The following is a 24,484-nucleotide window of genomic DNA, read 5'->3' on the forward strand; positions in this document are numbered from 1 at the left end:
AAAATCTCCACCACAAATATTGATAATAATCAAAAGAAAAGATGGTGGCGCCCATGAACCGGCACCAACCGATCTGATTCGGTGATGTCATTGTGATATCACCAGTGGGTCGCTACCGGTTCAGATGAACGGGTCCAAACAGGGAGGAACCTACCTCTGAGCTAGATGCTGTTGGATGCACTCAGAGTAGGTTTAGCAAAGGCACACAAATTGTGCTCATTAATGGCTCTACTTCGGGCATAGGGCTCTGTCTTGGGCCCTATGATTTTCAATATTTTAATTACATGGATGAGGGAATATTTACTGGGTTTGCAAATGACACAAAGTTGGGAGGGGTGGCTAATACTTTAAATGAAACACAGAAAATTTAGAAAGATCTAAAGCTTGAGTGGTGGGTTGATATGAATAGGATGGAATTTAGTAGAGAAAAATGTGAAAAATTGCTTCTGGCTGGGGGGAAAGGTACAAGTATAGGATGAAAGAGATTTGGCTTGGCAAAAATACTTTTAGTTCACAAGGACACCTAGCCTTTTTTCACAAGTTAAATGTGAATGAACAACATTAAGCAGCTGCTGAAAAGATAAAGGCTAACCTGAGATGCATTAACAGGACCAGAGAGTTTAAATTACAGAGAAGGAAGTGCTGGTAAATACATCCTTGAGGAAGGGACAATCCTGTCAACATTTATAGAAGTAGTGGTCTGACTCCTCCTGAAAAAGCCATCACTAGACCCCCACTTCCTAGACAATTTTTGTTCTGTCTCTACCTTTCCCATTTTAGGGAAGATTGTTGAATCTTCCCTAAGGAAAGTTGTCACAGTTCTGCTACATAAATAGAATAGAATAGAATAGAATTTTTATTGGCCAAGTGTGATTGGACACACAAGGAATTTGTCTTGGTGCACATGCTCTCAGCGTACATAAAATAAAATATACATTTGTCAAGAATCATGTGGTACAACACTTAATGATTGTCATAGGGGTCAAATAAGCAATGAAGAAGCAATCATTATTAATAAAAATCTTAGGATATAAGCAACAAGTTACAGTCATACAGTCAACATGGGAGGAAATGGGTGATAGGAATGATGAGAAAAACTAGTAGAATAGAAGTGCAGATTTAGTAGAAAGTCTGACAGTGTTGAGGGAATTATTTGTTTAGTAGAGTGACGGCGTTCGGAAAAAAACTGTTCTTGTGTCTAGTTGTCTTGGTTTGCAGTGCTCTGTAGCGAGGTTTTGAGGGTAGGAGTTGAAACAATTTGTGTCCAGGATGTGAGGGGTCAGTAAATATTTTCCTCGCCCTCTTTTTGACTCGTGCAATATACAGGTCCTCAATGGAAGGCAGGTTGACAGCAATTGTTTTTTCTGCAGTTCTGATTATCCTCCGAAGTCTGTGTCGGTCCTGTTGGGTTGCAGCACCAAACCAGACAGTTATAGAGGTGCAGATGACAGACTCAATGATTCCTCTGTAGAACTGAATCAGCAGCTCCTTGGGCAGTTTGAGCTTCCTGAGCTGGCGCAGAAAGAACATTCTTTGTTGTGCTTTTTTGATGATGTTTTTGATGTTAGGTGACCATTTTAGGTCTTGAGATATGATAGAACCTAGAAATTTGAAGTTCTCTACTGTTGATACTGTGTTGTCTAGTATTGTGAGAGATTGAAGGGTGGAAGGGTTTCTCCTAAAGTCTACCACCATTTCTACGGTTTTGAGTGTGTTCAGTTCTAGATTGTTCTGGTCACACCACAAGGATAGTTGTTCAACTTCCCGTCTGTATGCAGACGGGAAGTAAAACCTTGGAGGAAACAGATTATCTGAGCCCTTCACTCAAGTTTCAGACCTACTCATAGTACAGAAATGGTCCTGGTCACACTTGTGGGCGACCTCTAGCAAGAACAAAATAGAAGCAGTGTACCCATCCTTGCTCTTTTTGCCTTTTCAACAGGTTTCAATACCACAGATCATAGTATCCTTCTGGACTGGCTTCAGCAATTAGGTAGATGGAGCACAGTTTTCTGCTAATTCTTCTTCCTCCAGGTAGGTTCTAATCAGTGTTTTTGAAGGGAGAAATGTAACCAACACCTCCCACTTGTGGAATGGTAATAGCAATAGCACTTAGACTTGTATACCACTTCAATGTGCTTTACAGCCCTCTCTAAGCAAACAACAAAAAATCCTCAAAGGGCAGCCTTAATGGATCATCGGGTCATTTTCTGGCATCAATTTTCTGTTTTTCTCTTTCTATATTGTAGTTTAGTAATATAATTACCATATTTTTCAGATAATAAGATGCACCTTTTTCCTCCCCAAGGAGAGGCTAAAAATTTGTGTGCATCTTATACTCTGAATGTAGCTTTTACGAAGCTTTTTTTTCCAGCCTTAACTAGGTGCTAATGATATTCCCGGTTTCCTACTCCCTCCAAAGAAGGTTTTTTCCAGCCCTAAGTCTTTGCAGGCTTGTTTTCATTCCTACTCCTCCTAAAAAAGTTTTTTTTCAGCCCTAACCAGGGGATAAAACAAGTGAACAGACTAAGAATGCTAGAGAAATGAATACTGGGTAGGTAGATATTTTTCCCCTATTCCCTCCCCCCAATGTAAGGTGCATTTTATACTCCAATGCATCTTATACGCTGAAAAATACGGTAAATGGATTTCCATTAAGATGATGAGAAATCATTTCAAAGTTACCAAATAAATAGAGATAACTGTGTTAAAAATATTTTATTTTTAAAATTTAAACAGACAAATGTTTTACACATATTATTTGCACAAGATAGCCAATGAAATATATTTATAGTCCACCATAAATAAGAAAAGTGTACAGATGAGGAGAGTTATTGCAATGTCCATTCACTAACGAAAATGTAAGTGTATTTGTCTTTGATATCACTTAGGGACAAATTTAAAACACTTATTTCTCCTAATTTGTAGTCTTTCTTTTTCATTTATTTAATCAATTGTTACACTGCTCGCTCACCAGGCAACTCTGGGAAGTTAAAAAGGGCTAAAAATATCAAAGAATAGAAAATTGCAAAATAATTAAATGTAATACAGTAAAATATTCTTCAATGAGGACTAGATACATGAGTTGTGCCTTACAGCAAGGTTTCCTGATTCACCTTTGGGGAGAACTAGAGCTTCGGTGCCTTCTTAATGGCTGGCAGGAATGAGGCTCATTGAAATTTAGGAAGCAGATTGCTCCATATGGCCTTTTCTAGTCAAGTCAACATTATTTAATTTTTTTAAGTCTCTCTCAAACAGGAAACGCATTACTTGAAGAAAATCTGTGTTCTGCTGTAACTCAGTTCTATCATGCATGTTATGCTTTGCTTGATTACACTAAGAAAAATTGGAAACAGTTTGTAGAGATATGGAAAGCTGACAGAACTTAATTAATAAAATACATCAGTATTTGAAATAAACATAAGGGTTCACTATTCTAAGATAAATTAAAAATGAAGTATTCATTCTGTGTTCAATATGGTTAAACCATCAGAGAATCTATGAACGTATCATCTTAGCACACTCACTGTGAGATCTGCAACTATAAGATATTTTAATGTGCTAAATTTGTATACTACAAATAAAAACATACAATGGTTTGTTTCAAATGTTTGAAAGGGTACTTGTATAAGTTTACATAATTAATACAATATTCCACTGGCACAAATAAGAGCTATCTTTTTTCAGCTCCTTGGTTTTCCAACAGCATTAGCTCTAGATAAAAGTCTGAGATAATGATGTATGTGACTTGAAATATATTTGGTGTATATAGTTTATACATACATTTTATGGTAGTTGTTCCACTTCAAGTATTTCTCAGATACACAAAGTTTATGGCTGATAGTTTTCAGCCAGCAGAAATTGGTATCTATTTCCAGAATTGTTACTTCCTTGCAAGGGTATTGAGGCTAGGTTGTTGTTGTTTTTTCATTTTAAATCTCAATAAATTTATTATAGTTTTATCTTTCTAGATAATTCACACATCTATTTAATTATATTAAGCTTCTCAAACCATACTTAAATGGAAGGACTTTTAAATGAACAAATTAACTTTTGCATGCCTGATTCTACGTGAATACAAAGAAAAGCAATTTGTTTGCTTGTATACCACCTTTATTATTTTTACAAATACTTCAAGGCAGCTAGCATAACTGATATTCCTTTCTCCCATTTTCCCCAAAACAACCACCCTGTGAGGTGAGTTGGGCTGAGAGTAACTGGTCCAAGTTCAGTCAATTAGTTTTCATGGCTAAGAAATCCTGGTCTCCTACTTTTCAGATTGGTGCCTTAGCTACTAGACCAAATTGCCCCTAAAGTTGAAAGTTTTGTGGAAAACCAACTTTTGGGAATGGTGACAATAATCCCTATGGAAAAGTTAAGCAGCTTCTTACATTTAGCTATTCATATCTGCCTACCAAATAAGAATGCATTCCGTTTTGTAAGTAGCTGAAGAAGATAAGGAACAAGTTAATGAATCATAGAATTATTAAGGAATATTATTTATTTATTTATTGGATTTGTATGCTGCCCCTCTCCGTAGACTCGGGGCGGCTAACAACAAAAATAAAAAAACAGCATGTAAATCCAATACTAAAACAACTAAAAAACCCTTATTGTAAAACCAAACATACATACAAACAAACATACCATGCATAAATTGTAAAGGCCTAGGGGGAAAGAATATCTCAGTTCCCCCATGCCTGACGACAGAGGTGGGTTTTAAGGAGCTTACGAAAGGCAAGGAGGGTGGGGGCAATTCTAATCTCCAGGGGGAGTTGGTTCCAGAGGGCCGGGGCCACCACAGAGAAGGCTCTTCCCCTGGGCCCCACCAAACGACATTGTTTAGTTGACGGGACCCGGAGAAGGCCAACTTTGTGGGACCTAACTGGTCGCTGGGATTCGTGCAGCAGAAGGCGGTCCCTGAGATAATCTGGTCCGGTGCCATGAAGGGCTTTATAGGTCATAACCAACACTTTGAATTGTGACTGGAAACTGATCGGCAACCAATGCAGACTGCGGAGTGTTGGTGTTACATGGGCATTTTTGGGAAAGCCCATGATTGCTCTCTCAGCTGCATTCTGCACGATCTGAAGTTTCCGAACACTTTTCAAAGGTAGCCCCATGTAGAGAGCGTTACAGTAGTCGTGCCTCGAGGTGATGAGCGCATGAGTGACTGTGAGCAGTGACTCCCGGTCCAAATAGGACCGCAACTGGTGCACCAGGCGAACATGGGCAAACGCCCCCCTCGCCACAGCTGAAAGATGTTTCTCTAATGTGAGCTGTGGATCGAGGAGGACGCCCAAGTTGCGGACCCTCTCTGAGGGGGGCAATGACTCCCCCCACCCGGGTGATGGACGGACCGATAGAATTGTCCTTGGGAGGCAAAACCCACAGCCACTCCGTCTTATCAGGGTTGAGTTTGCTCAGAGAAAGGGTATACCCAATAGAAGTAATGTCAGAAAAAGGAAGCCTCCGAGTGAACTAAGGTTGGCAAGGATGTTAAAAACAAAAACAAAAGATCTGCACACAAACAAAATTAAAAGACAAAAAAAGGGATCAATGTAGCTGCTACAATATGATGACAAAATACTAAGAGGTCAACAGAGAAATGGTAAAACAACTCTTAGTTCATCTCAACTAAGGATAAGATTACATAATTATGGGGGAAAGGTTGAAGGGGCAGGAATGCATTTTGAAATTTCTGGAAAATATAACCAGGCCAAATATATTCATTCTGAGTGAGACCAGATATATCCTATGCCAAACATGTATGTATTTTTAAGAAATATTGTTGAATGATTGCAGAAGACCAAACGTTCTTTGTATTCTTCAGAAAAGTGAAAACGGATCTAAGCAACCATAATCCAGTCAGTCTGACATCAGTACCTTAGGTGAGTCTAGGGCAGGAGTTTTCAAATGTTTCCACTCTGGTGGACCTTGTCAGTTTAAAACAGTTTCTAGAGCTTCTGATGAAGGGTAAATTGGTTAGTGAAAGAAAACTGTCTTTGTTCATGTCTCTCTTTATTTGCCCTTAGTAACTTATGGAAGCCATCAAGTTCCCATGGAATTCTAGGAACACAATTTGAAAAGCTCTGTTCAACAATAGCAGATCATAAACTGCCCCCTTTCTCATCTATTTGCCTTTTATGTTACTGTTAATTTTATTTTGATCACAACCAAATAATGATGCTGAAACAGCATAGGTCAAAAATGCCTTGATTTTCATTCTAACCGGATGTTATTTCTAGATCCCAGTAATAGTACTTAAGAATATTAATTAATATTAAGAATATGCTTAATATTCTTATTAATTGCATACTGCACAAATATTTTTCTACACTCTTAATTTTGAGCAGCCGTTATGTCACTATGACCTTTAAAAAATAAAGAGCAGTTCATTTGGCAGGATTATAGCTTATCGGGAACATATTATCACAGTACTTTATTGCTTTTTCTTTGTGCATATTTGCCCTCTCCTTTTCATCTGTGACAATATCAAAGTTTGAGTCCAATCGCCATAGACAGAATATATGACTAATGTTCCAAAAATATGTCCCACCATGACAACTAGAACGCGTTGAATTAATCAGGGTATGAGCCAGTAGAGTAGTTTTGTCTTGGCAGCTAATATCCTTACTGGCAAAGTCAAAGTAATAATCAGGTAATGTAACCTGATTCTCCCATGCCTCCTGGAAGGAGAGTCCAGCATGGGTTTAGCTCAAGTCTTATTGGTAGGACTGAGTTTCAAATTAACATAAATAAATAATAATTAGGTACCGCCCCCTTGCTGCCCCAAGTAACCAGTTTTAAAAAACTCAGTCGAGGTTAAGGACATGAGTTTTTTCCTCTCACCTTTAGGTTGAGTATTTAAAGTAATGTAATGTAATTAAAATTGTTGTTGAACCTTGTAATTTTTCTCCCTTTTGTTTTTGTATAGGTTCGAATTCTTCTGATGGGGTCTCTGCCCTCCGCGGGCACCACCCCCACCTTTTCTCCTTTTGGGGCCTCTTCTCTTCGCGGGTACTGCCCACCGAGGAGCAACTGGGCTGTTTTTATTGTTAAAAATTGTGACTGAAAGTCCAATTAAAGCCCAATCACCCCAGATGGGGGGGGTCCGCCCCTCCCCATTATCGGGGGCGGCGGAAGCTTCAGACGCCGGAGTTGGCAACCGCGGCGGCCATTACGGCCGCCAAACAGCTGAGTGAGCCGGAGGGGGGCTTCTTAAGCCGCAGCGAGCAGACGGCGGCGAAATGAGCATTCCCGGCCGAAACGGAAGCCGCGGCGGCCATTACAGCCGCCGAACAGCTGTTTGGAGGCTTCGCAGCAGGGAGCAATGAAACGAGGCTTGGCGAGCCGCACGGGCTCGGTTACAAGCAAAGCTGCTGTTCCCGCCCTTTTCTAATTGGTGTGGTGCCCTATGAGGCAATTTCCCTGCGAAGCCCTGTAAACCGCCATGTTTGTCTGTTGGCTTTATGCCAGACATAAGGTGCCGTTTGAATTGGCGCGAACTGGGCAGCGGGCCAAGTTGTCAGGCTCTAAGATCTGCCCAGATACAGTTGACAAGGTCACGTGGGCGGCTAACAGCCAATCAAGAACCGTTTAGCTGTTCAGCCTGCCTGTCTGTCTTTTAATGCGAGTGAGAGCCTTTATTACTGTTCAACAGTCTTGATTGCCTTGTGTTTTGAAATTCAATCGTGAGTACGCTGCCCCATATCCAAATAAGATATGGCTGACCAACTTATCAGTGGGGAGGAGCAGGCCCAACCAGCTCAAACACCTGTTAAGGGGAAGGATAAGGCCAGCAAGCCTAGGAGTAAGTCCTCCCAATCAAGCTCCTCTCTTCGTGAGGCTGAGAGGAAGATCAAGGCCCTGGAGCAGCGTTTGGAGGCGGCCTTGTCCCCTCCCATCATAGGTGGACTGTCCATAGGCCCTTTCCAGCCTCTTCCTCCATCGCTTTCTGTGGGATCCCAGGGCACAGCAACCGAGAGGGACTGGTCCCCTGACAGGCAGGCCCCTCTTCCCTTGCCATCAACTGCTGCAAGGCCTGAGAGGCCTTCATCTTCGCATTCCCAGGCACTGCTTCAAGGGGAGCTACAGACACCATGTTATGGGCCTTCAGCTACTTTCACCCCCACAGCAGCCGGGCTTAGAGACAATGCAGATGCCTGGCAGGCCTTTGCCCCTGCTATACAGGACATTGTCGCCAATGCATATACGCAGGGCATAGCTGCAGCAACTCAACGAGCCAATACCTTTCCATCTCAGCCTACCCAGCCCAGGGATATCTGGTCAGTTCCACCGCCCCCTACTGGGTTGGGTTCTATGTCTATTGACCACACCGACTTTGAAGAAGACAGTGACCACGGAGATGGCCTGTCAGATGACGAATTCTCGGTTCCAGAGCAGCCAGCAGTGGCAGGTCTGTTTAAACCCTCTTTGTATAGGGTTTTGTTACGTAAGGCAAAGCAAGCCTTAGATGTACCAGGAGCAACACCACTGGTGGAATCATCAGACGGGCCACGCACTTCAGCTGCTCTATGTAAGGAACCCGCCAGAGAATCGGACAAGGTTCCTGCACTGGAGATCTTCCTCGAGAATGTCAAGCGCCCGTGGCAACATCCGGCGGCGGCGCAAGGGCCTTCAAACCTGGAACGCAGGTTTTATACCTTTGATGACAGCATGGAGACGCTACTCCAGTTTCCTCCTGTGGACAAACCAGTGGCCACATTGGTTTCCCGCACGGTTGTGCCTTCGGAGACGGCGGACAACTTGAAACCGGATGAAAGGAGAGCGGAAAATCTTCTCAAGAAGACCCACCAGATGGCCGCTTGGGCTCTGCGAGCAGCCTCCACCGCCTCCTTCTTCAGTCGGGCATCCATTATGTGGATTCAGGAGGTTCAGGCGAGACTGGCTCCTGAGGAGACTCGACTGCGGCAGGACTTGAATAAGCTCCTCGCGACGGCAGAATTTTCCACGGATGCCACCCTGCATGCCGCAAAATTTGCCTCCAGGGCTATGGCCTCCACCATTTCATCAAGGCGCCTGCTTTGGCTCAGAAATTGGCAGGTGGATGCCAAGTCCAAGTGGACTTTGTCTTCAGCTCCCTTTGAGGGCACTAAATTGTTCGGGGAGGCCCTAGATCCTGTCCTGGTGGAGGATAAGGATAAAAGAAAGGTCCTCCCAAGATCTTTCCGCCGCCAGGACCGCAGGGCTGGTCCGTACTCCCGTAGGCAGTCCTTTCGGTGGGACTCATGGTCCGCCCCTTCACAGCAGGCCAGACCTTACTCGCAGGGGGCCTTTTCCTCATCCTACAGGAATGACCGACAGTATTCCCAGGAACGAGGCAGAGGTTTCTCCCAGACGAGACGCCCATACCGGGGATACCAACAACGTAACGCCAGACGTGCCAAGTGACTGCCCGGACGACATTCCCTTGGGGGGCAGGCTACAAAAGTTCTGCGACAGATGGCGAGCTACCACCTCAGACCCTTGGGTCTTAGCCACTATCTCCCAAGGGCTAAAGATCGAGTTTCTACACGATCCTCCAAACCATTTTACTGCCTGTCCGGTCCCCAGAGATTTCGAAAGGAGGTCTCTGTTGGATCAGGAAATTCTCCACCTTTTACAAATCCAGGCGATCGAACCTGTTCAGGACAATTCCAAGGGTACGGGGTTCTATTCAAGGGTGTTCCTTGTACCCAAGGCCTCCGGGGGTTGCAGGCTCATCTTGAACCTCAAACGTCTCAACCAGTATATTCGGTATCGACGGTTCAAGATGGCCTCCCTCCGCTCCATCCTGGCCTCTGTTCGGGCAGGGGACCTGCTTACTTCAGTAGACCTGAAGGAGGCCTACCTGCACATTCCCATACACCCGTACCATCGACAATTCCTTCGATTCTGTCTACACAACGTCCATTACCAGTACAGGGCCATGCCCTTTGGCCTATCATCAGCCCCACGTACCTTTACGAAGGTACTGGATGCACTACTGGCCGATCTGCGGTCCCGCCCTATACGGATTCTCGCATATCTGGACGACATCTTACTTCTGTCTCCAACCCGCCAGAGGGCGCACAAGGACTTACGAACCACGATGTCTTGTCTACAGCGTCATGGTTTTACCATCAACACGCCAAAAAGCCATTTGACTCCTGCCACCAGACTCATTCATCTGGGTGCGGTGATCGATACGGTCTCTCAAAGAGTGTATCTATCTCCGGACAGACAGCACCGCATCTGTTCCCTCATAGCCGGCCTTCAACAGAGCCGAACGGTGCCGTTGTCTTTCCTGTCAAAGGTACTCGGGACCCTGGTATCCTGCGTGGACATTGTCCCTTGGGCCCGTTACCATTATCGACTTCTCCAGTGGACCTTGCTCCCGTTTCAGCGTCGCAGATTGAGTCATACACACCGTCTCACCGTCGTGGGATGCGAGTTACAACACTCCCTCCGCTGGTGGAGATCTGCAGCACTGCGGCAGGGCACTTCCTTCGGACCATGCCATCACACGATCCTCACCACAGACGCCAGTCTGCTGGGGTGGGGGGCTCACATCCAGTCCCAGGTGGCTCAGGGCTTCTGGAGCCCCCAGGAACTATGTCCAATAAACATCAATTTCTTGGAGTTGAGAGCTGTCCGCTTGGCCTTGCTGGCCTTCGCCACCTTACTGGAAGGTCACCACGTCCTTGTACGCACGGACAACGTAGCGACCAGGGCGCATTTAAATCACCAGGGCGGAACGCGCTCTCTCAGGTTAATGGAAGAGACGGTCCTCCTCTTCAACTGGGCGGAGACTCATCTTTCCTCCCTCCATGCAGAGCACATCGCGGGGGAGGACAACAAGCAGGCGGATTGGCTCAGTCGCCAGGAACTGGACCCGGCGGAGTGGCGGCTCGATCCGGACCTGTTCCAGGAAGTCTCGCGTCGGTTCGGGGAACCGGTGGTGGATCTCTTCGCTACCCCCCAGAATACCCAACTCCGGAGGTTCTACTCCCGTTTTCCAACTCCGGGAGCCGAAGGAGTCAATGCACTACATCTTCAGTGGCCAAAGGTCCTACTGTACGCCTTCCCCCCGATTCCACTCATCCCATCAGTGGTAAGGAAGATCCTGTCGGAGGAGGCGGAGGTGATCTTGCTAGCGCCTCATTGGCCTCGGAGACCGTGGTTTGCGGACCTCAGAGAACTGTCAATTTCTCCACCGTGGAGGATACCGGACGACCGGATATGCCTCAGCCAGGGGTTCGTGCACCACCCGGAACCTCAATGGTTTCACTTAACCGCATGGCATTTGAAGGGGACAGGTTGAGGAGCTGTCTCCTTCCCGAGAATGTTATCACGACTATTCAAGCGGCTCGACGCCCTTCCACAGTCCGTATTTATCAGGCAACATGGGCAGCCTTCCATTCCTTCTGCAGTGACAGGAACCTTCGACCACAGGATTCCACAGTCATCCCTGTCCTGGAATTCTTGCAGAAGGGTTTGGAGAAAGGTTTGGCGCCAAACACGCTAAAACGCCAGGTCGCAGCGCTTGCCACCATTATAACACGGGACGATGGGGGACCTTTAACTAGTCACCCTTGGATTAAGGATTTTCTTAGAGGGGCTACCAACACGCATCCCCCTCCTGTTCGTCGTTTTCCCACATGGGACTTGACCTTGGTCCTTCAGGCCCTCACGGGACCACCGTTTGAACCGTTGAGAACTGTTCCATTGCGTTACCTTTCCTTTAAGACGGCCTTTTTGGTAGCGGTCACCTCGGCTAGGCGGGTTTCCGAACTGTCCGCCCTGTCGGTCAGATCAGACTTGTGTCAATTTTATCCAGACAGAGTTTGTTTACGTCTGGACCCCACCTTTCTTCCAAAGATTAACTCTCACTTTCACAGGGCTCTAGAGCTGGTGTTACCGGATTTCTGTGCTCACGGTACTCACCCTTTAGAGCTTAAATGGCACAAGATAGACGTACGCAGAGCGCTGAAGCTTTACATCAGGCGTACCGGCAGTTCTCGCAAGACTGAGGCTTTGTTTGTTTCGTTTAGTGCTAGCAAACTGGGCCTCAAGGTATCATCGAATACTATCAGCCAGTGGGTGAGACTATGTATAGTTGAGGCATACAAAGCGAGCGCAAGGACTCCACCGAGTGGTATACAGGCTCATTCGACAAGGAGTGCGGCTTCTTCGGCAGCGTGGGCGTCACAAGCCCCCCTTGAAGATATCTGCAGAGCCGCGGCCTGGAGTTCACCCACAACTTTTATTCGCCATTACAAATTGGACACCTTCGCTTCAGCTGAAGCTGCTTTTGGCAGACGGGTACTCCAGAAGGTGTGCGGGGAGGTACCACCCATGGTTCACAATCTCCCTCCCTGAACCTTGGACCTTGGGTATATCCCATGCTGGACTCTCCTTCCAGGAGGCATGGGAGAAGAACCGTTGTACCTACCTGAACGGTCTTCTCGATGCCCTGGAAGGAGAGTCCATACCCTCCCGAAGAACCATGGGAGTTTGGTTTGATGAGACTGTTTCTTATGTTATTATGGTTGTTAATAAAGTTCATTATCTTTACATCTTTTCGTTTTTTAAAACTGGTTACTTGGGGCAGCAAGGGGGCGGTACCTAATTATTATTTATTTATGTTAATTTGAAACTCAGTCCTACCAATAAGACTTGAGCTAAACCCATGCTGGACTCTCCTTCCAGGGCATCGAGAAGACCGTTCAGGTAGGTACAACGGTTCTTTTCTCAGAAAATGAAAACAGTAAATTTAACCGTACATTGTTTGATATCCGTCGTGTGTTTATTTATAGTGTTAAGAGTTTATTTAGTATCTATTGGTTCAATGTGTGGATGTATAATTTTATTACTGCTTTATCCTATATGCTATAGGCTGCCTAGAAGTTACAATCCCATTACCCGAGACTAGTTTCTCTGAATTTAGTGGGATTTATTTGTATGCAAGACAGCTAGTATGGTCTGGTGGTTAAGGCATCAGACTAGAAAGAAGGAAAACATGAATTCTCGTCCCATTTTAGCCACAAAGCCAACTGGATGACCTTAGGTGAATTACTTTCTCTTGGTCCTAAGAATGAGGCAGTTGTAAACCCCATCTGAAAAATCCTGCCAAGGAAACGGCAAGACATGAGAATCTGAAAAAAAAATTGAATGCAAGTGCACTACAGAAAACTAAAAATCGAATTTTTTTGGCATAATAAAAGGTCATCCTGGCTACCATTTTAAGCCATTGGGATTTTTGTACTCTGTTTAAAGTTTTGGAAGCAGAATAGCAGTGTCTGATTTTTTTAAAAAAATCCTTAAAAAAAAGGAAAACATGCATTTAAAATAGCAATGATTTAAACAGTATAATTGTTTGTACTTCAGATTGCTTGCATTAAAATGCATCTTATTATTTCGACAACCATGGGAATCAGTTGAAGCATTCCTTATATACACAGTTTGTCAGAATACATGTAGAAATCAAAATAGTGCAATGCATTTTATCATTTCCTTCTCTTGTTCCAGCCGCTCATATTTTGTTTCAGATGCTCATGTCCACAATAAGAATGCTTAGTATCTTATTTAAGATACTATTTATAATCTAGTTTCTTAACTAGTTTCAGAACAGCTATTGTTTATGTTTATACTACATGTTTACTGTCAGTGCTAATTCGTGGCTAACTGAACCATTTTTCTCTCCAAGAATTCAACTGTCTGCATTCTCTATACAAACCGAACAATAAATTAAGTACACTACTTGTATTTTATACAACAAACAGTTTGGTCCTAGTCCTGCCTTAGGCACGAAACCAGCTGTGTGACTTTGGGCCAGTCATTCTCTCTCAGCCCTAGGAAGGAGGCAATGGCAAACTACTTCCAAAAAATGTTACCAAGAAAGCTGCATGGATTTGTCTATGAAGTCATCAGGAGTTCAGACTAACTTGAAGGGGTGCCTGCACACATACATACACATACATACTGTACATGTCATGCAAAAATATCCAAATACTGTACATGTCATGCAAGATAATATCCAACAGCCAACATGGGTTTTTCAGAAATAAATAATGCCAAACCAATCTCATATCATTTTTCAACACCATAACCAAATCAGTAGACCAATGCAACATAGTTGACCACATACACTTGGACTTCAGCAAAGCTTTTGATAAAGTAGATCACAATCTCCTAATCCGCAAATTAGAAAAAAACGGGGTAGACTACAACACATGCAGATGGATAAACAGTTGGCTGACCACCGCACCCAACGAGTAGTCCTCAACCGCTCCAAATCCACATGGAAGAAGGTAGTCAGTGGGGTAACACAGGATTCTGTCCTGGGCCCTATGCTCTTCAACATTTTCATCAATGACCTAGATGAGGGAATCGAGGGGGAACAATGTTCGATGTCGAGAAGAGTAAAGTCCTTCACCTAGGTAAAAAAAAAAACTAGACACGCATACAGTCTGGGAGGAACCCTACTTAACAGTAGTGACTGTGAAAGGGATCTCGGAATCTTGGTGGATAATCAACTAAATACGAGCCAGCAATGTGCAGCAGCAGCTAAAAAGGCCAACACAATCCTAAGTTGTATCCACAGGGGGATACACTCCAAGGCCAGAGAGATATTAATACCACTCTATAACGCCCTGGTCAAACCACATCTGGAGTACTGCATTCAGTTCTGGTCACCACACTTCAAATGAGACATAGAAACTCTGGAGAAGGTGCAGAAAAGAGCAACCAAAATGATTAGGGGACTAGAAACCAAAACTTATGAAGAGAGATTGCTGGAACTGGGCATGGATAGCCGAGAGAAAAGTAGGGCCAGGGGGGACATGATAGCAGTCTACAGGTACTTGAGGGGTTGCCACAGAGAGGAGGGGGTCACGTTGTTTTCCAGGGCACCAGCGGGCCAGACAAGGAACAACGGTTGGAAGCTGACCAAGGAGAGATTCAACCTCAAAATAAGGAAGAACTTCCTGATGGTCAGTTGGGGAGTTGTGAACTCCCCAACTTTGGACATTTTCAAGAGGAGATTGGCCTGTCATTTGGCTGGGGTGCTGTAGGATTTCCTGCTTAAGCAGGGGGGTGGATTTGATGACCTGCAAGGTCCCTTTCAACTCTAACAACCAAACAAACAAACAAATAAATCAGTATTTCAGAATAACTTGTTTTAGACTACAGCTTTTAAAAAATGCTTATTCTATTCAAGAATGCTGAATAGACCACAGACCAGATCTGGAATAAAAAATGGGAAATTATAACTTCTAAGCATCTCCTTAATAACTTTCAGACATCAGATTACAGAAAGAATGCTTAAGTGTTTTCAGTTGAACCAATACTTTTGGCCTTTTTATATTCATATTTAATATCATAATATAGCAACTGGGGTAAGGCAAACAGTCCAAAAAGAGAAATAGCAATTTGTGCCAATACCATTCTCTGCTTTGCAGGATTTTGTGCAACTCACCATTAATCCCATCATCACAACTATTCAGAGGAGGAGGGGGTCCTTTCCATTGCCTAGCAAAATGAGTTAGCTTGGCATGTCATTCCCTAGATAAAGTTACATTGCATGGTATATGTTGCTGATCTAGGACATGTGTTCTGAGTCTGTACAATCTGGGAGTATTTTACCACTAAGAACAACATGGTCAAACAGAATCTAAATTAAGAACAAAAGCATTTCTCAGTCTTAAACTCCACTGAAAACAAAACTTTTGTGTTTTGAGCTAGCATAGCAAAGACAACACATTGCTTCCTGAAGCTACCAAGCAACCTTGTTTATAGCCATTCTCTCATTTATTTTTGTATCAAACACAGATTGTTTTCATTCATGGCAGCCAGTCAGTAGTATCAAGCATAAGTTAATAGTTGGCATATTACTGATAAGTAAATGTATTATTGCAATGGAATAATTTTTCCCCTTTCCTATTCTAATTACTAATCGGATTCATAGCAGTAAGCTCTGATGTTGACTTTTACTTTGAATATTGTGTCATCTCTTTAAAATTCAGTCTGACTACAAATCTGGCTGGTGTGTTTAACAAATCATAGTTTCAAATCTCCTCAGTTAGTATAATGAATAGTTCAGCCAAAGGTTGGATTCGTAGTAAAGATCACTTAGTCCAATCCCTAACATGCAGATCTGCTGCTATAGTATCCCTGATGTTTGGATTCTAAATATCTTTAATCACCAAAATCTGCTTTAAAACCTAGTAACATACAGTCCGCTCTTTCCTATGGTACAAAAAATAGAACCAGAAAGTTCTAATATTTCCCTGAAATTCTTTTTGATGGTATCAGTTGGCTTTTAAATGTCATCTCTGTAGAACTTACATCCATTTCCTTTAACACTGCTACATAGAATTTGCTTGCCAAACTCAAAGTGTCAATTTTCTCTGAACATTTTCCTAATTGCCAAAAAGCATTGCTCAATTGTGCAGACTACTCCAAGTGAGGCTTGATCAAAGTGAAATAAAATTACAATATCATTTCTCATGATCAGGACATTATACTTTTGTTGATACAGCTAAGAGCTGCATCAGGCTTAACAGTTACTAAAATCCTGAGTTCTTTTTCTTACATGTTAGTAAAAAATATTAGTGTCTATAAGATTCTCAGTCATCCAGGTCATAGATGTCCCAAAGGTTTTTCTTTCAAAATGCAACTGGACTTTTTCTTTAAAGATGTTTCGGTTCCCATCCAAGAAGCTTCTTCAGTTCTGACTGAATGGTGGAGGATGGAAGGATTTATATATTAGATATTAGTGCTTTTCATGTAGCGCTATCATTTTTGCTTCCATTATTCCAGGTTATTATTCAAGATATTTATCTTTTAAGCTGGAATAGGAGATAGTGTCAAGCCCCATTGCATATACAAGAGCTGAACAGAATGACAGTTGAATTATTTTTGATATGGTAACAGAATGGCATTCTTCACTGTACCGATGATGACAGATTATGGGTTTTTGTATATTTTCCTTAGGACTATGAAAGAGCTAAGCAAATTGATTCGCTGAATATATACCACATTTGAAAATAATGGAAAAAATTAAAAGTACTTACGGTAGTTACAATGGTGACTGATTTAGTCTGGATCTAACCCAGTCTTTGGCTTTATGAAAATAATTGTGTAATTTTTTTGCTAACCATGGTTTATTAGATAGCAATGGCACTTATATACTGCTTCACAGCGCTTTTACCGCCCTCTCTAATCTGTTTATAGTGTCAGCATATTGCCCCAACAATCTGGTTCCTCATTTTACCAACCTCAGAAGGATGGAAGGATGGAACTGTACAACATCAGTCTGGTTTCATGGCTGCTATGCCATAAACAATTATTTAAAAATCATAACAATGGCATTCCCGTGACGCATTACAAAAACCGCCAACCCAAATGGGTTTACTGTGCTGCAGGAATCCAGATGGCAGATGTAACTAAATTAGCATATTACTAGTTTTATTTGACTGAGCTAAATAACATGCTAGCCTCATGGTGCGACCGGAACAATCTGAAATTGAACTCACTCAAAGAAATGGTGGTAGACTTTAGGAGAAACCCGCCCATACTTCCACCTGTTACAATACTAGACAACACAGTACCAACAGTAGAGACCTTCAAACTTCTCTATTCTCAAGATCCAAAATGGTCACCAAACATCAAAAATGTCATTCAAAAAGCAAAACAAAGAATGTTCTTTCTGTACCAACTCAGGAAGCTCAAACTGCCCAAGGAGCTGCTGATACAGTTCCACAGAGGAATTACTGAATCTGTTAACTGCACTTCTATAACTGAGCTATAACTATAGAGCAGTGATGGTGAACCTATGGCACGGGGGCCACAGGTGGCATATAGAGCCATATCTGCTGGTACATGATCTATTGCCCTAGCTCAGCTCCAATGTGCATGTGTGTGCAGGCCAGCTGATTTTTGCCTCATAGAGAGGCTCTGGGAAGGTGTTTTTGGCTTCCAGAGAGCCTCCAGGGGGATGTGGGGGGCATTTTTACCCTTCCCCAGCTCCAGGGAAGCCTACTGGAGCCACCATAAGTTGGGAAACAGCCATTTCCAGCCTCCAGAGGGTGGGGGAAGCTGTTTTCACCCTCCCCAGACATTGAATTATGGGTGTGGGCAGTCGTGCACGGGTGATAGCGTGTGCCCATGCTCTTTCGGTACCCGAGGGAAAAAAGATTTGCCATCACTGCTATAGAGCACTGCACACCAAAACTACTAGACACAAGAACAGGGTTTTTTCCCCAAACACCATCACTCTGCTAAACAAATATTCCCTCAACACTGTCAAACTATTTACTAAAGCTGCATTACTATTACTATTAATCTTCTTATCGTTCCTATCACCCATCATCTCCCACTTATGATTTATGACTGCATGACTGTAACTTTGTTGTTTGTATCCTTACAGTTCATATTGATTGTTTCCTAGTAGGATTTGATTCTTATTTGTACCCTATGACTACCATTAAGTGCTTATGCTTCTTGACGAATGTATCTTGTCTTTTTATGTATACTGAGAGCATATGCATCAAAGACAAATTCCTTGTGTGTCCAATCACACTTGGCTGAAAAAGAACTCTATTCTATTCCATTCCGTTCTTAATTACTTAATTATATGAAGATAGGTGGCAAACTAGAAAGGAAGGAAAACATGACCAGAAATCAACATGTATATAGACAGTGCTTCAGGAGCTGGTTTTCAAGTACTATATTAAAAGTCAAAGACTCTATAACTGGCAATGGCAGTAAAACATCAATTCTTCAGCATTTCTGATTTGTAAGAGAGCACAACATCTTTGGCACTGACTAGACCCAAGCTCTATAAAATGCAGAGCTTCTCTGGCAGGGATTCATGTTCTCACATGTCCACAGCTGGCACAAGATGAAAGAAAAAGGATTCTAGTAGAGAGAGGAAGGAAAGGAACTTAACTCAAGAGAGAAAATAATTAAAAGTTTCAAAATTGCTCTATGAAGAGTAAGCCCTCAATTAGAGATGGAATATATAAACGGCTTAACTGAAAAGGCCAAGTTTCATCAAAGGAACCAAAAATTCAAGGCTGAGAAACAGAATCAAACCTGGTGTAGCTAAGAATGTGAACTTTGAGTCAGAAAGTTCCCGGATGAACACGCCAAAAACATTCACAAAGAGGCCACAGGAAAATCATTATGCCTGAACTCTGGCATCTAAAATGTGATTATAATTGAAGATAATCTGTTAACACAGGGTTGAATAATTATCACATTTTCTGGAGTCCTTGGTGCTCTCTGAGTTTGGTACAGTTACCTAATTTATGATGTTATCTAGTCCAGTAATGAAATGTTTGCAAGCAAACAATCAAGCTCAGAGCACCAAAAACTCCAGATAATTATGTTGGCCTAATTTACAGTGCTGTTGTAAATAATACAGGTAGTCCTTGAATTATAGCCACAATTGAGACCAGAATATCCATTGCCAAGCAAGTTGAGTGTTAATTAACTCATGCCCAATTTTATAATTTTTTCCACATGCTCATTAGGTGATTCTCGCCTTCCCCCATCAGAAGCCAGCTGGAAAGGTTGTAAATGGTGTTCACATGCCTCCAAGACACTGCATCTGTTATAAATACATGCTGGTTGCCAAGTGCCCAAATTCTGATCATGTGACTGTGGAAATGCTGCAATGGTTAGAAGTGTGCGGACAAATTATAACTCACATTTTTGTGTTGTTATAACTTCGAACATTCACCAAAAGAATAGGTGTACATCAAATGGATATTCTTATACTTAAATTGTATTTTACAACAGCACAACTGCACCTGTACTTGAATTGCGTTTTACAAAAACTAAGTATATTTTGCAAAAACTGGGCAACATTTTAGAACTTATTTCACCGCCTAGTTTCCATATTGGTAACATCCTTAACTTCAGCAATTAGTTTTGACTCCCTCTTTGGACTACATATCAATACTTCCTGTTTAAATCATTGCAAATGAACTGTGTTCATTTCAAATAAACCTGATATTACTTCTGCAAGGCAGCTGATGGGGCAAGCAGTTCTGTTTGTGGAAACAGCAGCTGGGCAAGAAAGGTTGTTATATTATGCCTTATCAAACAAAGCAACTTGACATTGCAATTTCTGATTACCAATTATTTTTTGAAACATCAACTTCTACAAGTATGTTACATAGAAACATAGAAGACTGACGGCAGAAAAAGACCTCTTGGTCCATCTAGTCTGCCCTTTTACTATTTCCTGTATTTTATCTTAGGATGGATATATGTTTATCCCAGGCATGTTTAAATTCAGTTACTGTGGATTTCCCAACCACGTCTGCTGGAACATAAATGTTGTAAAGAGTAAAGAAAAAATAGGCACAGAAATATGTTTTGTTGTAATTAACTGCCATATAGAAAATATTGTGAGTATGGAATATTTAGTACAACATAGCAGAAGAGATTTTGGAAGCACCCACTTAATTTGCATTACTTTTGTGTGTACATGACAAAGAGTGTTTATAAGGTAGTTTACTCATCCCCAAAAGGAAGCTGAGTTAAGCATCTCTTCAAAGAACACCTGATATGATAGCCCTGGGCAACAAACAGTTTGAATAAGATTAACTTGATTTGGTTTCTCTTGTCACAATTACCTATAGTCTCACAGCCAAATAATACTATTAGCAAGACCTTGAGAAATACAATAAAGCACCTGGAGGAGGGTTGCTATTCTCTTCAAAGAATGCTGCTTGAACAACTGTAAGTCAATGCCAAAAAAGAATCAAAGGTGTTTTTCCAAACGTTGCTTACTTTCACTAGATTCATATTAAACAAAGAATTAACAACTTTTTAAAAGTATCCCCCCTCCAGCCCCCAAAATATAAAGTGCAATATTAACAATACAAGGCACTCTAAATGACATAGAGGCAATTTAATGACTAAGATTTTTCTTTCTCAACAGATTCAACTTTGGCATATTAGATTTTAAGTTCCACGCACAGCAGAAATGTAAGATTAAACTTTTTCTATTTGTTTCTTTTAATATTAGTCAACTGTGTAAGTTTTATAGTTGAAATTATTTGCAGAATATATTAATAAGGTAATCCTTATTTTATCGTTTTCTCACTGTTTACCTCTGAAGACTAAGGTGATATGTCAAATTTTGATTTGGCTTTAACTTTTTGTTGAGGCAGAGAACTCAAAATGATTTTGGTTCACTCAAAAACCCACTACTGTACTAGGTCACTGTTAACCTACAGGCAAAAAAAAAAAACCCCTAGTAAAAGGTATTAGGATGACTAATGGCCCAACCACCTATTTGACTGACAGCTAGATGGCTAGGGTGTAGAAAAAAGTTAGCCATCTTCACCCCAATTTCATTTCTAATGCAATCTCCAAAATTCAAGAAGAGAAGGAAATGGAATAATAATGATAGTGTCTAGCATTTCCTATTTTAACAGCTCCTCTTTAGGTTCACAACTCTATGTCCGAAGGCCAGAAGGGCATCTTAAGCTTGTTTCCATGATACAACCTGACTGCTACATCCTAATTCAGGCAGCATGCATAATTGCTAAGATAATTTTGAAACTTTTGTATATTTCTGAGACAAAATAACTATGGTTCACACAACACAATAATCCAATTAAATAAGTGCAATTACACAGAGTAGACATTAGGAAAGGAAGGTTAAATGAAAACTATAAAAAATTAGTTATTAAACATATATATATCATAGATAGGTAGGTAGGTAGGTAGGTAGATAGGTAGGTAGGTAGGTAGATAGGTAGGTAGGTAGGTAGATAGGTAGATAGATAGTTAGATAGAGGTAGATAGAGATATATCCTAGTCTCCCTTAATTTTCAAATTCAGCAAAAACATGTGACATATATATATATATATATATAAACAATCACTTGTTTAGGCTATTATTGTAACATAGCCTTTCTTTCTTTCTTTCTTTCTTTTCTTTCTTTTCCTTCCTTCCTTTTCTTTCACTGTATCTTTTTTCTCTCTCCTTTTCTCTCTCTCCCTTTTTCTCTCTGTCATTCTTTTTTCTCTCTGTGTCTTTCTTTTATCTCTCTCTCTTTATTTTCTTCCTCTTTCTTTTTTCTCCCCCCCCCCTCTCTCTTTTTCTTCCTCTCTCTGTCTTTCTCTTTTGTGTGCTAACCATCTCATCTAGAAGTGACTCTGGGCAGCTTACCAACATTAAAACCATGAATCATTAAAAGGATAAAGCAATAAATAATGAAAATTTATCATTAAAAGATGGGGAGTGAGAAGGGAGCACAAAATATATTAGGACAAGTGGGGGGGGGGGTCTTCTTTACTCCTATAGCCAAGAGTGATATTATTACAATATAAGTAATTGTTTACTACTTCAAATGATTCTATTCGAAATGGCTACATTGGTAATCATGTACAGTTTCCTCTTCCCAGCACCAATTTAGACCCAAGAGCGAGCAAAGTACTTCCACTGATACCCTTGCTATCAGTCCCGGTCCCCTAAAAAGGATCTGTAGTATCATCACCAAAACCCCAAAACTTTACCCTTTGACTATCCACTGTTGACCTCACTCAATTCCTAAGGGGTGTGCATAAGTGCACCAAAGTGCCTTCCATTCCCTGTCCTAATGTTTCTCTCTTGCTAATATCATGTATATAAACATTGTTATATCTTTGTACAGCGTGTTCCAAAAGTAATGCAATTTTTTAAAAAAGTAATTTATTGAACAGATTTGCACAAACACTTAAAATTCTTCAAAGTACTGTCCTTGGGCCTCTACACATTTTTTTTCAGCGACTCTGCCATGACCGGTACACGCCCTGGAAGGCGTTTTCGGGGACCTCTCGCACGGTCTTCGTCACGGCTGATTGGTTCTCTTCTATGGACAAAAAACACGCCTGGCCACAACGCGCTACGAGTCCGCAAGTTCCTGGCCAAACACCAGGTGCCAATGTTGCCCCCCGCCCCAATAGTCCTGACAATGCCCCAGCAGACTTCTTTTTGTTCCCAGCCCTGAAAGGAACCCGTTTTTCCTCCATAGAAGAGATCCAATCAGCCGTGACAAAGACCTTGCGAGAGGTCCCCAAAGACGCCTTCCAGGACGTGTACCGGTCATGGCAGAGTCGCTGGAAAAAAATGTGTAGAGGCCTAAGGACAGTACTTTGAAGAATTTTAAGTGTTTGTGCAAATCTGTTCAATAAATTACTTTTAAAAAATAATTGCATTACTTTTGGAACGCACCCTGTATACCAGTGTTTCCCAACCTTGGCAACTTGGAGATATCTGGACTTTAACTCCCAGAATTCCCCAGCCAGCATTTGCTGGCTGGGGAATTCTGGGAGTTGAACTCCAAATATCTTCAAGTTGCCAAGGTTGGGAAACACTGCTGTATACTACGTACCATTACGTACTTGACAAAATAAAATAAATAAAAATCAAATCAAATCTCCACCTACGACGAGGGGAGGGCAAGTGACCCCAAGGGATGGCAAGCCGGCAGCCCTAACCCCGCCCTTCCCAAGGCAGCAAACGGCGAGGTCATTGTACTCTGCGACGCGGGGGGAAGCGGCAGGCTCCGTAGTAGGCACATCATCCCGGGCAAGAAAGGACCGAGGGGGCCCAGAATGAATCAATCCTCCCCTCCACCCTCCTCGGGAAGGCAACCTCTTCGCCCCGCGGCGAGAAACGGAGAAGCTACTTGCATCTCCATCTCCTCCCTCCACCCTCCACACCCACCCCACCCGCATTTCTCCTCCTCCTCCTCTTCCCGCCGCGCCCGCTGGAGCCTCACCCAGATACTCGAGCCCTGGCTGAGAGAGGCGGTCCACGCTCAGCATCCTGTCAACCGTCTCCCGCTCTCGGCCGCCGGGCCGTTTCTAGGACACCAGACGCTGCCGCGAAGAAAATGACTTCCGGCCAGAAACAAGATCCCGGCTGTCGGAATCCCGGAGGAAGAAGATCGAGGTTGCACCGGGAATTGACCTCTCCTCCCCTCCCCTCCTCTTATCTATTTGTTTATTTATTTATATTTCATTTCATTTGTCAAGTACGTATTGGTGGTATACAAAGATGTAACGATATTTATGCTGCTCAAAAAAAATAAAAGGAACAGTCAAAGAACACATACTAGATCTGAACGAATGAAATAGTTTTTATTTATTTATTTTATTTATTTATTCATTTGTCCAATACACAATACATATGGAAGAGAATAGACATGAAGTCTCATTGAATACTTTGCTGTGTACAAAGTTGAATGTGCACAACAGCATGTGAAATTGATTGTCAATCAGTGTTGCTTCCTAAGTGGACAGTTTGATTTCACAGAAGTTTGATTTACTTGGAGTTATATTGTGTTGTGCAAGTGTCTCCTATATTATTTTTTTTTGAGCAGTGTATGTACATGATACTAGTAAAAGAGAAATTCCCACCCCAATCTGGGGCCAGCCAGAGATGATATTTCCAATCTACTCAAAATTTACGCTTCTCCAGAACCTGCTGGAT

At 42.3% G+C, this 24,484-nt stretch overlaps 1 protein-coding gene across 3 annotated transcripts in view; it reads right to left on the reverse strand.

Moving 5' to 3' along the window:
• CSTPP1 (centriolar satellite-associated tubulin polyglutamylase complex regulator 1) overlaps nt 1-23,978 on the reverse strand; it is a 147,650-nt gene extending 123,672 nt beyond the window's left edge. The window contains exon 1 of one of the 3 annotated variants that reach the window (XM_070759928.1): nt 23,772-23,978. In XM_070759928.1, the coding sequence (XP_070616029.1) occupies nt 23,772-23,817 (46 nt within the window). In that variant the 5' untranslated portion in view covers nt 23,818-23,978. The remainder of the gene's footprint in view (nt 1-23,771) is intronic. The other 2 variants (XM_070759936.1, XM_070759944.1) reach the window with 2 other exon arrangements.
• Between the last annotated feature and the right edge of the window lie 506 nt (nt 23,979-24,484).

Source organism: Erythrolamprus reginae, chromosome 1 (assembly GCF_031021105.1).
Source record: "Erythrolamprus reginae isolate rEryReg1 chromosome 1, rEryReg1.hap1, whole genome shotgun sequence".
NCBI classification, from domain to species: domain Eukaryota; kingdom Metazoa; phylum Chordata; class Lepidosauria; order Squamata; family Dipsadidae; genus Erythrolamprus; species Erythrolamprus reginae.